Source organism: Anomaloglossus baeobatrachus, chromosome 4 (genome assembly GCF_048569485.1).
Source record: "Anomaloglossus baeobatrachus isolate aAnoBae1 chromosome 4, aAnoBae1.hap1, whole genome shotgun sequence".
Classification (NCBI taxonomy): Eukaryota; Metazoa; Chordata; class Amphibia; order Anura; family Aromobatidae; genus Anomaloglossus; species Anomaloglossus baeobatrachus.
Window position 1 is genome coordinate 468,371,786 of NC_134356.1, and position 13,192 is coordinate 468,384,977.

General features: G+C 44.0%; 1 protein-coding gene across 2 annotated transcripts in view; it reads right to left on the reverse strand.

Moving 5' to 3' along the window:
- Nucleotides 1-13,192, reverse strand: part of ENTREP2 (endosomal transmembrane epsin interactor 2) — a 1,488,859-nt gene that overhangs the window by 12,692 nt on the left and 1,462,975 nt on the right. Inside the window, exon 10 of one of the 2 annotated variants that reach the window (XM_075342723.1) lies at nucleotides 8,304-8,539. In XM_075342723.1, coding sequence (XP_075198838.1) covers nucleotides 8,304-8,539 — 236 coding nt within the window. Of the gene's footprint in view, nucleotides 1-8,222; nucleotides 8,540-13,192 lie in introns of both variants that reach the window. The other variant, XM_075342722.1, reaches the window with a different exon arrangement.

Below are 13,192 nucleotides of genomic sequence, written 5' to 3' on the forward strand. Positions count from 1 at the left end.
ACTCCATTTATCAGCGCCCATCCCAAATTGACCGCAAAACGTGCGATGAATTTGAAGGATATGCTTTCTTCTAGCCATTTTAAGAGACCCACTATTCCTTTGGGTCGGGGACACAAACTTTTTGGGTCTTTCCCATGTGGGGACTGCACCATTTGCCCTTTTCTTGTTGCTGACAGTTGTGTTCGCATTGGTGTTTTTCCAGGAACCATCACCACCAAATTTTACTCAAACTGTCGAAGTAGGAATGTTGTGTATCTCCTGATTTGCGAGTGTCCAAAACTTTATGTCGGACAGACCACACAGGAGCTTCGCCGCAGGATCCAGCACCATTTTTCTGACATCGGTCGAGCACAAAAAGACCAAGCTCAAGGTAAGCCCATTTCCTCTGTGGCTAAACACTTCCTTGACTCACATGGTTGCTCGTTTCGCAAGGTCCAGATCCTGGTATTGGATCATGTTCAAATGAACATCAGGGGGGGTAGGGTATCTGACGAATTATTGAGAAGGGAAGCGAGATGGATATACCAACTTCAGAGTCTCTCCCCCAAGGGATTGAATGAGGAACTTTTGTTCACCGGCTTCTACAAGAAGTAAATGCTTGGCCTGCACCAATTACATGGGATATTCCCAGTTGGATGTGGCATCCCATTCACTTGGTGATTTGTGAGAGCCTCATCACATTTACACCAGTATTTTTGGTGGGTCTGGCCTTCCACCCCTTTCTCTCCCCCCCCCCCCTCTTCCTCCCCCCCTCTTCCCCCTCCCCAAACCCCCCCCCCCCTCTTCCCACCTCCCCACTCTTTGGTGTGGATACAATCTTGATTATGTATTTACCTTTTTAACATTCCAGGGTTCTGACCATGTGGGCTTGGCTCCATTTGCCCTGAACAGGGTCTGTTGACTACAGCTCGTGAAGAATTTATGTACACACAAATAATCACTTTTGGACGTCCGTTCCTTGATGTCCAGTGACGTGCAGACTGGAGTCCGTCCTTCTGGGCTCTTCCTTCTTTCTTGGTCTTTGGAGCTGTGGGATTACCCGAACTGTGATCTGAAGCGTTCTTTTGTCTACCTTTCGGTGATGGATACATTCAAGTTGCTGACCACTTCTGGAAGACCCGCCTCAATGGGACTCTGCCATTTATTTGGACATTATCTCTACCTGGCAATCCCCCTTTTTTTTGGACACTTATATATCATGTGAACATGCTATACCTGTATGGGTGACCAGAACACACCCTTTTGCTTGCTCAGTTTGGTCTCATGACCTGCTTGTAATTCCGAGGCGGTATCTGGCTAGCCCCCTTGTAGGTTACCAACCCTCTAGTGGGGCTTTCTGTATTAATAATTTGGTCTTCTTGGTTCCCTTATGGTCCTTCATATGCATATTACCTACTTCATGTACTCAGACTGTGTGCTTGTGTCATCCAAGCACACAGGTCTATTTTTGTGCTAATCTGGGATGGGGGTTCGTGTACCTGTACTGTTTTCTGTTATGTCCTCTGAACAAAGACTTTTTTCTGTGACAAATTCATACAATGGCTGTGTGGTTTCCCTGTAGGCCCGTATTTTGGGCAACAGAGTCCTCTATGCTAGTATGCATTTACATAGCGCATGCGCATTAAGTGGTGAGATAAATATTTTTCGGGAACAGTATCCATATTCAATCTTTATTGGATGTATGCGTGTGGTTCTGTGCGCACAGATTGTGAATGCTTGAGTTCTTGTTATTCAGTTATACTGGCCTTAATGGGCTGTGCTGCCCACTGAGATCATTTCTCTGCTTTTGAATGGGACATTGCTGATGTCTCGGCGCATGCGCGATGAGAAGCACTGTTTTTGGCATGGTGTCATATAGACACGTGATGCAGGCCACAAGTGTTTGTGCGTGACATATCAGCATTGTGTGTGCATAACATAGGTACCCGTATGATGGATTAACACTCAATGTTACTCTAGTGGTAACTTGAGTATTACCTCTGTGCTGTCAGGTTTTTTTAATCCCTGCACTTGAAATGTCCCTTCGGGGATCTCTTACTGAAACTGCGCACGCGCAGATTCATGTGGATTTCCATATATACAAAGTGACTTGCGTTATTCATCTAGCACATATGTACTACCTGTTTCGCATGCATAGTGTACAATATATATGTCTTTTGTATACCTATTTCACTATACTAAGGGATTGCTAATCGTGCTTGTGGCGCTGATATCACTGCGCCTGCGTTCGGGCTGTGACGTTTGCCTGCAAAAAGGGACCACATGATTTGATCACATGACTCACAATGGCGGCGCCCATCGGCATCTTCAGGTTGCATAGCGACCTCTCCCTCCTCCTCCTTGCCCATGCTGGTAAGCAATCTTCTTTGATTATAATGGCTATTTAAGACATACCTACCATAGTGTGCCTCACTTTCCCCTGAGGAAGCTACAACTCCTTGTAGCGATACGCGTGGGGTTTCCACCCCACCCTTCTCATGATATTTGCTTTGCCATTTACCCCGTGCAGGACCCCTGGGTATGTGATTTGCCTTATACTGGTTCCAGACATTTGTTTTCAGGGCAGATTATTTTCATGCGGCTTTGAGGTATTTGTATGCAGCAATTGTCCTTCTGCCTGCTATTGTCTCATTTAGCATGCCGTGTTCACTGCCTGTTATTGATTGAACAAGGTTTTTTTGGCTATCACACTTACTCTGACTTATTATGTGGGGTTTCTCTTTGGCTTGCTGAGAGGGTGGGGTGTATTTTGGTGGCTCATATTATTGGCACCAAATGTATGTACAAGCTTTTTTGCTTTTTTAATTGTTTTTAATGAACATCTGTGTGTTTGTATGTCCTTTTTGATTAATAAAATGATATTATATGGTCATTTCTGGTGATCCCACTTGTTGCACATTTTCTTTTTCTCTTGTATACCATAACTGTTTGCTTTGAATGTGCTAGTGGTTGTGATCCCATCTTTATATATTTTTTTCATTATCTTTGGTGCCCTCCCGCCTGTCTTGTTTACTGCCGCTCAATATCTCACGCCATTCTCTGCTGTCCCTTCTTTGTGATCCTAGTGTGTGATGGACAGCATAATTGCTGCAGGGATCTGTCAGGTACCTATTGCCTTTCTTTGCAGGTAGTGTGCGGGTTGCTTGTGGGTGTTTCTTCACTAGATTAACTAAATGCTGGGCAGGAGCTCTGCACTCTGTCTTAAGCCTGCTTTACTTGTTACGATTAAGCATACGATATTGTATGCGATCGTAACTGCCCCCATCATATGTGTGGCACGTTCAATTTGTTGAACGTGTTGCACAAACGATTATTTGCTGTCACACGTACTTACCCTTCCATACGACCTCGATGTGGGCGGCAAACGTCCACTTCCTGGAGTGGGAGGGACGTTCGGCGTCACATCGACGTCACGCGGCAGCCGGCCAATAGAAGAGGAGGGGCGGAGATGAGCGGAACGTAAACATGCCGCCTACCTCCTTCCTTCTGCATTGCCGGCGGGAGCCACGGGACGCAGGGAAGATCTGTTAATCATTACCGGGGTGTCACACACTGCGATGTGTGATACCTTCGGAACATTGAACAACCTCATGTTCAATTTTTAGCTATTGAACGACGTGCATGTGATGAACGTTTTAACGTTCAATCGCAATCGCACGTAGCTGTCACACGCTACAATATAACTTACGATGCCGGATGTGCGTCACTTACGACGTGACCCCACCGACACATCGTAAGATATATTGTAGCGTGTAAAGCGGGCTTTACTCACATCCTGCGCTAAGCCACACCCCATACTGTCATTTGTTTAGTAAAACCGCTGTTACCTCCATTCAGTGTAGGGATAACTGTGGAGGAGGGATAGTTTTGGAATAGATGCATATAGCAATTAGAGGTTTATTGCTTTACAGTAATTCGATGGGTATAATGTTGCTACAAACTAAAAACAACAGTTCTTTTCAGGGCTACATATTTTCTGTTCCCAATTAATACAATAAAGTTTGCAAGCATACACGTATTATATACCTAATTGAAAATGTACATGGCGTGTTAAAGGACGGGGAAGTGGACATTCTGCTGATAGTACATGCAGCGGCCAAGGCCATGGGCAAGGTAACTATGCAAGTAAAACTATGCCTGCTGCAGGAGCACAACAAACATACTCATCCACGAGACCTAACTTCCTGTTCCACTTTGAAGTTCCTCCTCTTAATTTTTGGCAGCCCTTGCACTTAGTACATAGGCCTTATGAGTCTACGAGTCTCACTAACAATTTTAACAGAATGTGTATGAGGTCCTTCTTTATGTCTTATACAGAGTGTATTGGAGTCCATAGAAAAAAATTAAAAATAAACTGGAACCTCCTTAAAATATAACTTCTTATATTCTTAGTAATCCATGAAATCAGATGTCACAGGGGGACTGTTGACTTGTTTCGACTCGTCCGAGTCTTAATCGTAACTAACATACAGTCTAAAGCGGGTCTGTGATCAATAATATGCTGTGACGTTCTGATCCCAGATCCCATCGAGATCACATCAAGACACGAAACACTCAAGACATACGTGCTTTCCTGACTTCCAAACATTAGGCTTTGATGTGCTGGTCTGGCCTGCACATCGTGATAGAATCTGAAAGTTATACAGTGCCATCTGCACAATGTGTACAGGCAGCTTTTTGTACCACAGCTAAACTTTGTGCATGGCAATGTAAGGTTAGAGGACTTGAACAGAGAGATTTAAGGCCACTTTACACCCTGCAATATTGTGACCGATATCGCTAGCGTGGGTACCCGCCCCCATCGGTTGTGCGACATGGGCAAATCCCTGCCCGTGGCACACAACATCGCCCAGACCCGTCACACTACTTACCTGCCCTGTGACGTCGCTGTTACCGGCGAACCGCCTCCTTTCTAAGGGGGCGGTTCGTTCAGCGTCACAGCGACGTCACAGCTGCGTCACTGAACCGCTGCCCAATAGAAGCGGAGGGGCAAAGATGAGTGGGACGAACATCCCGCCCACCTCCTTCCTTCCGCATTGCGGGCGGGAGGCAGGTAAGGAGAGGTTCCTCGTTCCTGCAGTGTCACCCGTACCGATGTGTGCTGCCGCAGGAACGAGGAACAACATCGTTACTGCTGCAGCAACGATATTCGAGAATGGACCCCCATGTCACCGATGAGCGATTTTGCACATTTTTGCAATGATGCAAAATCGCTCAAAGGTGTCACACGCAACGGCATCGCTAAAGCGACCGGATGTGCGTCACAAATTGCGTGACCCCAATGAGATCGCTTGAGCGATGTTGCAGCGTGTAAAGCGGCCTTAACTATCCCTATTTTTTTGTTGTAACCTAGGACACAGTATTGGTTGGTGGACCTGTGAATTGTTTTTTTTTTTACAGCAGTGGGGGTGCTGCCAACACCTTGTATTGTGGTCAAGAGAAGTACATCCCTCTTGTCCTTGTACTTGACCACAAGCATTTTGTTGTTACATTGGGCTCTGCTCTCACCCTTTCGTGGCAGCTGCCCCAATTAATGACCTAGGGAGGCCCTCTGGTTTTTTTGCATAGTACCACATTCTGCAGTAACTTTGACAGAGAGGGAGCTGAAGAGTGGGATACTGGTGTAAAAGTTATCTTCATACAGATGATAAACCTGATCCAGCAGTGGTTGCACCAAGGCCCACACAATTTTTCCACTCACTCCCAAGACGGTGGGAAGCATTCAGGGGGTTGAATCCGGGTGTCTTTCCCTTCATAAACCCTAAATCAGAGGGTTTACCCTGAGGTACTCGAACACAACTTGTAGAGTTTAATTCTGTACCTAGCCTTCTTACTGGGCATGTACTGCTGGAATTTCAGGCTCCCCTTGAAATGTATTAGGGGACTCATCCATGCAGATGTCCTTTTGGAGAATGTACACCTCAGCAAATTGCACCAATCATAGCTGGCCCTCAATGTTTTAAGCAATTTAATTTGTCTGAAACATTGGAATTACTGTGATCGGCAATTCAGGCTTGAACAGCCAATCACAATGATCGTAGTTGCAGGGGGCTTGCAAGACCCCCAATAGCCACGTATCCAGGTGCTGTGTAGTCAGAAACAGCAGGCACCTTCATGCGATCATCATTGCTGCAGTCACTGTGACTGCATGATTGCCATGACACTGGGAACTCCTTTCATGTATGGGTATGTCATAGATTGTGAAAGGGTTAATTATAAAATTTAACACTGTATCATTTTCAATTTTAACAGCATGTAATATACTCACTGTAAGGTTTCAGCTTACAGTGATTTCAGCAGTCATCACACGGTCACTCCACTCATATGCAATTTTCATATTTATAGTCACGCGAGATCTATCTATTGTACCTGCTTCTCTCAATAATGCAGGAGCTGTAGTTTTCCACTGAACATTCCATGAATTAGGAAGAGCAACTTGTCGGCATGAGACTTAAGGGTGCTTTACACGTTGCGACATCGCTAGCTATTGCTAGCGATGTCGCGACCGATTGCACCCGCCCCTGTCAGTGGCACGATATGTGGTGATCGCTGCCGTAGCGAACATTATCACTACGGCAGCGTCACACACACATACATTGTCAGCGACGTTGCTGTGACTGCTGAACAAACCCTCCTTCAAGGGGGAGGTGCTTTCAGCATCATAGCGATGTCACTGCAGTATCACTGAGCGGCCGGCCAATAGAAGCGGAGGGGCGTAGATGAACAGGACGTAACATCCCGCCCACCTCCTTCCTTCCGCATTGCCGGTGGAGGCAAGTAAGGAGATGTTCGTCATTCCTGTGGTGTCACACACAGCGATGTGTGCTGCCACAGGAATTACAAACAACATCGTACCTGTCGCTGCAATGATATTAAGGAAATGAGCGACGTGTCAACGAGCAACGATTTTCACGTTTTTGTGCTCGTTGATCGTCGCTCATTTGTGTTACACGCTGCGATGTCGGTAACGGCACCGGATGTGCGTCACTACCGACGTGTCCCCGACAATATATCGTTACCAATATCGCAGTGTGTAAAGCACCCTTAAGTGTGCAAATCTCATATAAATAAGAGGTCACATGACGACTACTCAAACTGCATGTGAGGGGGTGCCAAACTGAATTCTTGCCCCCGATGCTGGAAAACCTAGATTGGCTTCTGCTATACTGTTCAGATCTGTAGCTGCTAACATGTGGACACCAATGGTAGTAACAACTGCTGTTCAGGGGCTGCTGGGTGTCAGACCCCCCACCAACTTGATATTGATGAAATATACCATATTTCCCGGCGTATAAGATGACTTTTTAACCGCTGAAAATCTTCTCAAAAGTCTGGGGTCATCTTATACTCCATATATCATTTTATAGGGTGTATAATTAGGTACCGTACTGTATTTTTCCGATTATAAGTGGCTGGTCACTGTCTGTGCATGCGGGCGGCTGCCTCTCTATACAAGCGGCTCTCTGTGCTGCTGACTCTCTCCATGCGGGCGGCCGGCTGGCTGCTTCTCTCTGCGTGTGGGCAGGCGGCCGGCTGGCTGGCTGCCTCTCCATATGGGCGGCTGGCTGGCTGTGCTGGCAGCGGAAGCTGCAGTGGCTGTGTGGCGGAAGTCCCAGGTGCTCTGGCTTTAAATCATGGTGCCCAGAGTCAGCACGTTCACAGAGGGGCTCTCAGCTGAGAACTTCATCTGCACACGCGCTGCTCCGGGGGCCATTTCTTTGAAGCCTGGACCGCTGATAGAGCATCTGTGGCTCCACACAGCCAGCATAGCTTCCACTGCCAGGCACAGACCCCACTAGCACTGGCACTGCCTCATGTGACCCCGCTCCACCACCGCTGTCAGGCACAGACCCACCACTGCCAGGCACAGACCCCACCAGCACTGCCCCTGCCTCTTGTGACTCCGCTTCATCACCGCTGCCCCCCATTGTTAGACAACACTGGAGTAAAAGACTGACTCCATTTTTTTTTTTTACCATTTTTTATCTCTAAATTTGGGGCTCGCCGGACATCACATGGAAGACCTGGGAGCCACGCAGACGTCCGGGTCCTGGAAAGTATGAGTCTCCTAGGAAGGGGGGGTCTGCTTTTTGGGGGGGTAAATAAATAATATAACTGTCTTGATTCTGAAGGCGACTCACTGATTTCTATTTCTTTTAGGTGTAGTTTATCAGTCTTTATTGTTAATGTAGTACTAGCTTTGCGTTTCTATATTCATTTACCTGGTCTATAATGTTGGCACTAAAGATGGCCTCCTCCATGTGCCGCTCATCTGATTTGATAACAGACTTAATGCTATTTACCACATGTTGTACTTCTGGTGACAGGTGACAATTTGAATGTTCCAGGAATTTAGCCACTAAAATCTTTGTGTCCTTGTATGTTTTCAGGTCTACCAGAGAGTTGGGCCTCTCCTTTGAGATATTCTTTAGGGCCTTGGGCTTGATTCGATGACCGCCTTTCTTGTCTTTTTGTCTCCCCAAGAAAAAGTGGTTTCCTGACTCCTGGCAGGCTGAGGCCATCGGATACGAGCAAGGAGCTGAAAAGAAAGAGGGAAAAGGTAAACAGCTGAACAGATTGAAACATGATACCAAGACTAAATTGTCTGACTGGATAAGAAGCATAATCAAGCATCAAGATGCAGAGCATAAATAATTAATAAATCAAAGTCTCCCAAGTGAGTATTTAGCAGATTAGCAATATTCAGCGCACGTTTTAAATAAATGTATTCTGGTTCAGTCATGCACGCGGCTGTACTGTATAATCCATCTGGAAGCAAATCTTAAGGCCGCGTACGACATGTGATTTGTAAGTAGATTCAATTTTACCATTTTTCACTTAATTCTCGAAATTCCAGTGTCATAAAGTATTTTTTCTTTTTTTTTTTTACAAGAAGAAATAAAAATAAAATTATTTGGTACTTGCAGCAAAGCACACACAGAACCGAGCATGCACGGCACTACGGACATGGTTCTCAAGGAAAGCTCTTCATACAGAGGCTAGGGTTTACACTGAGTTAGTTTTATATACAGTACGCAATGAAAAAATAAATTATTTTCCAATATGTTTCTGTCCCTATTGCATGTATAAAGAGTCAGTTTAGATCCTAGTTTTAAGTTGTATTCATATAATAATCACTCTCAATATACTATACATCAAAGAATTATAACATTAAAGGGAACCTACCAGGTCCTCTATGCACCCAGAACCAAGAGTGGTTCTGGGTGCATATTTGTAATTCCTGCCTGGCTGTCCCAGCCGATAGTAGCATAGATAAAGGGATTTTTAGAAAAAGTATTTCTAAATATCCTTTATGATATGTTAATGAGGCCAGCGACTAGTTGCAAGGATGTTACTTCCTTTGGCTAGTCAGCCCCCTTAGCATGTAAGCATACCCCTGTGGGCATGCTAACATGCTGATGAATACACAGTGTTAGAAGCATGGTCACTCACCTTTCTACTGTCACCGTCGCCGAGACTGGTTTTCATCTTAGTGCGCATGATCAGAAGTCCCTGGACTTCCTATCATGTGCACTATGAAGCCGGGTTTACGTGTCCTGGTTTCCAACTAGAGTAGTGCGCATGACAGAAAGTCTGGGAACTTCTGATCATGCGCACTGACCCTACACCCTGCATTCTGAGGTGGTACAATGGACACAGATATGCGCATCACTGCCAATGATGACGCTGGGCAATGAGCATTGAATAGCATGTTAGCACGCCCCTGAGGGTTAATGTAGGATTATCTATCTATCTATTTATCTATCCATTTTCTACTAAACGTTGCCACCACCTCATACCTGCTTGCCATGTTTCTGGACAGATTTACTGAAGTCATTTATATACTTATGGAGATCACAGATGTTCTGAGACATAGTGCCAATTGCTGCATAGAGTCTGAATATACTGAATATGAATACACTCTCCATGTGTCAATGAAGCCAGTAAAAGCTGTTCTGAACAGTGTTCCCAGTGAGACTTCAACTTCAGTTCTTGCCAACCAGTGTGTAGTGAAGTGCTTATCTAGCATAATACAAAGTAAATGAATTCAAGAATTGTTTCTAAATGAATTATATGCAATAGATATTATATATTGTAAGATTATATAAATTATAAAAATACTTAAAGTTATTGTGTACAGATAAGCAAGTTGAAGATGACAATATCTAAAAGGCATAGAGTTATAGATGACACATTTCCTTTATTTTAGGCAAAATATATATATATAGTTTCATCTTTTAGATTTGAAAAAAATACATGAGCCTATGCAAAAGTTTGGGCACCCTTGAATATTTGTGTGCTCAGATACCTTTGACCAAGGTTTCAAACCTTAATTAACCTGTTAGGGTTATGAGTTGTTCACTATCATCGTTAGGAAAGGCCAGTTGATGCATTTTTCAAGGTTTTATACAAACCCAGCCTCCTTCCAAAAAACAGCAGCCATGGGTTCTTCTAAGCAGCTGTCTAGCGCCCTGAAAATGAAAATGGTGGAGGCGCACAAAGCAGGAGAAGGCTATGAAAAGATAGCAGAGCAGCATGGAAGACCAAGCAAAATTTATGTGAGAGCTGCTCGCCGGATTGTTAGAGAAACAAATCAGAACCCCATCTTCACTGCAAAAGACCTTAAGGAAGATTTAGCAAACACTGGAGTTGTGATACATTGTTCTACTGTTCAGAGACACACGCACAAATATGGACTTCATGGAAGAGTCATTAGAAGAAAACTACTCATGTATCCTGACCATTAAATTCAGAGTCAGAAGTATGGTAACGAATATCTAAACAAGCCTGATGCATTTGGGAAACAAGTCCTGTGGACCGATGAGGTTAAAATCGAACTCTTTGGACACAATGATCAAAGCTATATGTGGAGACAAAAGGGCACAAAATTTCAGGGAAAGAATATCTCGCCAACCATTAAGCATGGGGGTGGATTAATCATGCTTTGAGGTCGTGTTGCAGCCAATGGCATGGAGAACATTTCAAGGATAGAGAAAATAATAGATTCAATTAAATTTCAACAAATTCTTGATGCAAACATAACACCATCTGTAAAAAGGCTGAAGTTGAAAAGAGGATGGCTTCTACAAATGAATAATGATCTAAGGCTATGTGCGCACTCTGCGTCGAGGTAGTTGCAGTTCTAAAATGGATCCTCTGGCAGAACTGGTATTTGCCAAATTTGGTTTTGACCACAAAAATGCTATAAATACGCTTGCGCTTTTACAGCGTTTTTGCCGCGTTTTTACCGCGATTTACATGCTTTTTCATTGCTTAAAGTCAGATGCGTTTTGAAGACAAAAACACTGCCAAATAAAGTTTTAACATTCGAACACTATGAAAAAAAGGGAAAATAATGATAACAAATATCATGATTAAATTCATTCATAAAATAGCTGATTTTATTAAAATGATAACATTTTGTTAATATTTATGTATGAAATAACGTTAAATTATTTATTTTCATAATTTTAATTGTCGGACTATGTGTGTGTGTAAAGGGACATATCATGCCCTTAATATAATGTCAAAAACGCATGCATTTAAATTGTCAAAAACGCATGTTTTCTGCATCAAAAAAGCATGTTTAACGCTAGGATTTTGATGTAGAATGCGTTTTGCAACTTCTCATTGACTACAATGTTAGCAAAACGCTGCCAAAATGGCAAAAACAATTGACATGCTGCTTCTTTGAACACAGATTTTTTGCGCAAAAATATGCAAATTAAATGCAGCATTTTGAACTGCATAGTGCGCACAAGAAATCCCTTTTTCCCATAGGCATTGCTGGAAAATCAAAACGCATGCATTTTGGCATTAAAACACTGCAGTTCAAAACGCTGCAGAAACGCAGGTAAAAACGCAAAGTGCGCACATGGCCTTAAACACACGTAAAAATCCACAATAGACAACCTCAAAAGGTGCAAGTTGAGAGTTTTACAATGGCCCTCACAGTCCCCTGATCTGAACATCATTGAAAATCTGTGGCTAGACCTCAAAAAAGCAGTGCATGCAAGATAACCCAGGAATCTCACAGAACTGGAAGACTTGTCCAAGAAAGAATAAATGAAAATCTCTCAAACAAAAATTTAAAGACTCTAGACTGGCTACAAAAAGGGTTTGCAAGCTGTGATACTTGCCAAAGAGGGTGCTACTTGGTACTAACCATGCAGGATGCCCAAAGTTTTGCATAGGCCCATTTTTCTTTCTTCTTAAATGTAAAATGTAAAAGATGAAAATAAACTTTGCTTTTTTTGCCTAAAATGCAAAGGAAATGTGTCATCTTTAACTTTATGCCTTTTAGAGATCATTTAATCTTCAACTTGCTTGACTGTTCACAACAACAGTAATTTTGACTATGGGTACCTGTACATGCCACTGTATATAATGGGTGAAAATAGACCACAATATTTGTTATGCAATTTCCCCTTAATGCAGCGATACCCCATGTGTTGTTATAACTTGTTGTCTGGCCATACAGCTTGGCACAGATAGAAAAGAGCCCTATTTGACTTTTGTATTACAGATTTTACTGAATTGCAAGCTCTATTGCAAAACCCCTGTCATGCCAAAACCATCAGCTCACAATTATCCTGTGCTCTACGCTTCAGACTTGCATTAGGGTTTCCATCTAAATCCCCTAAAACAATATTTAAATGAAAATCTAGACAGAACCATTCCCTATAATTGTGCAGATGGAGTCACTTTAGAGTCTAGCGGGCCTTACAAGCAAGCGATTGTACCTGCCCCGTCGGTTGTGCGACACAGGCAAATCGCTGCCCGTCGCACACAACCTCGCTTACCCCCGTCACACGGACTTACCTGTCCTGTGACGTCGCTCTGGCCGGCGAACGGCCTCCTTTCTAAGGACTTACCTGTCACAGCGACATCACACGGCAGCCGTCCAATAGAAGCGGAGGTGCGAATCGCCCGCCCACCTCTTTCCTTCCGCATTGCCAGTGGGGCAGGTAAGGAGATGTTCCTCGCTCATGCGGTGTCACACACAGCGATGTGTGCTGCCACAGGAATGACGAACAACATCACTGATTAAAAGGAAACGATTTTTTGTTTTAGGACGACCTCTCCATGGCAAACGATTTTTGCCGCTTTTGCGATCGTTTTAGGTCGCACATGACTGTTACATGCTACGATATCGTTAATGACGCTGGATGTGCGTCACAAACAACGTGAC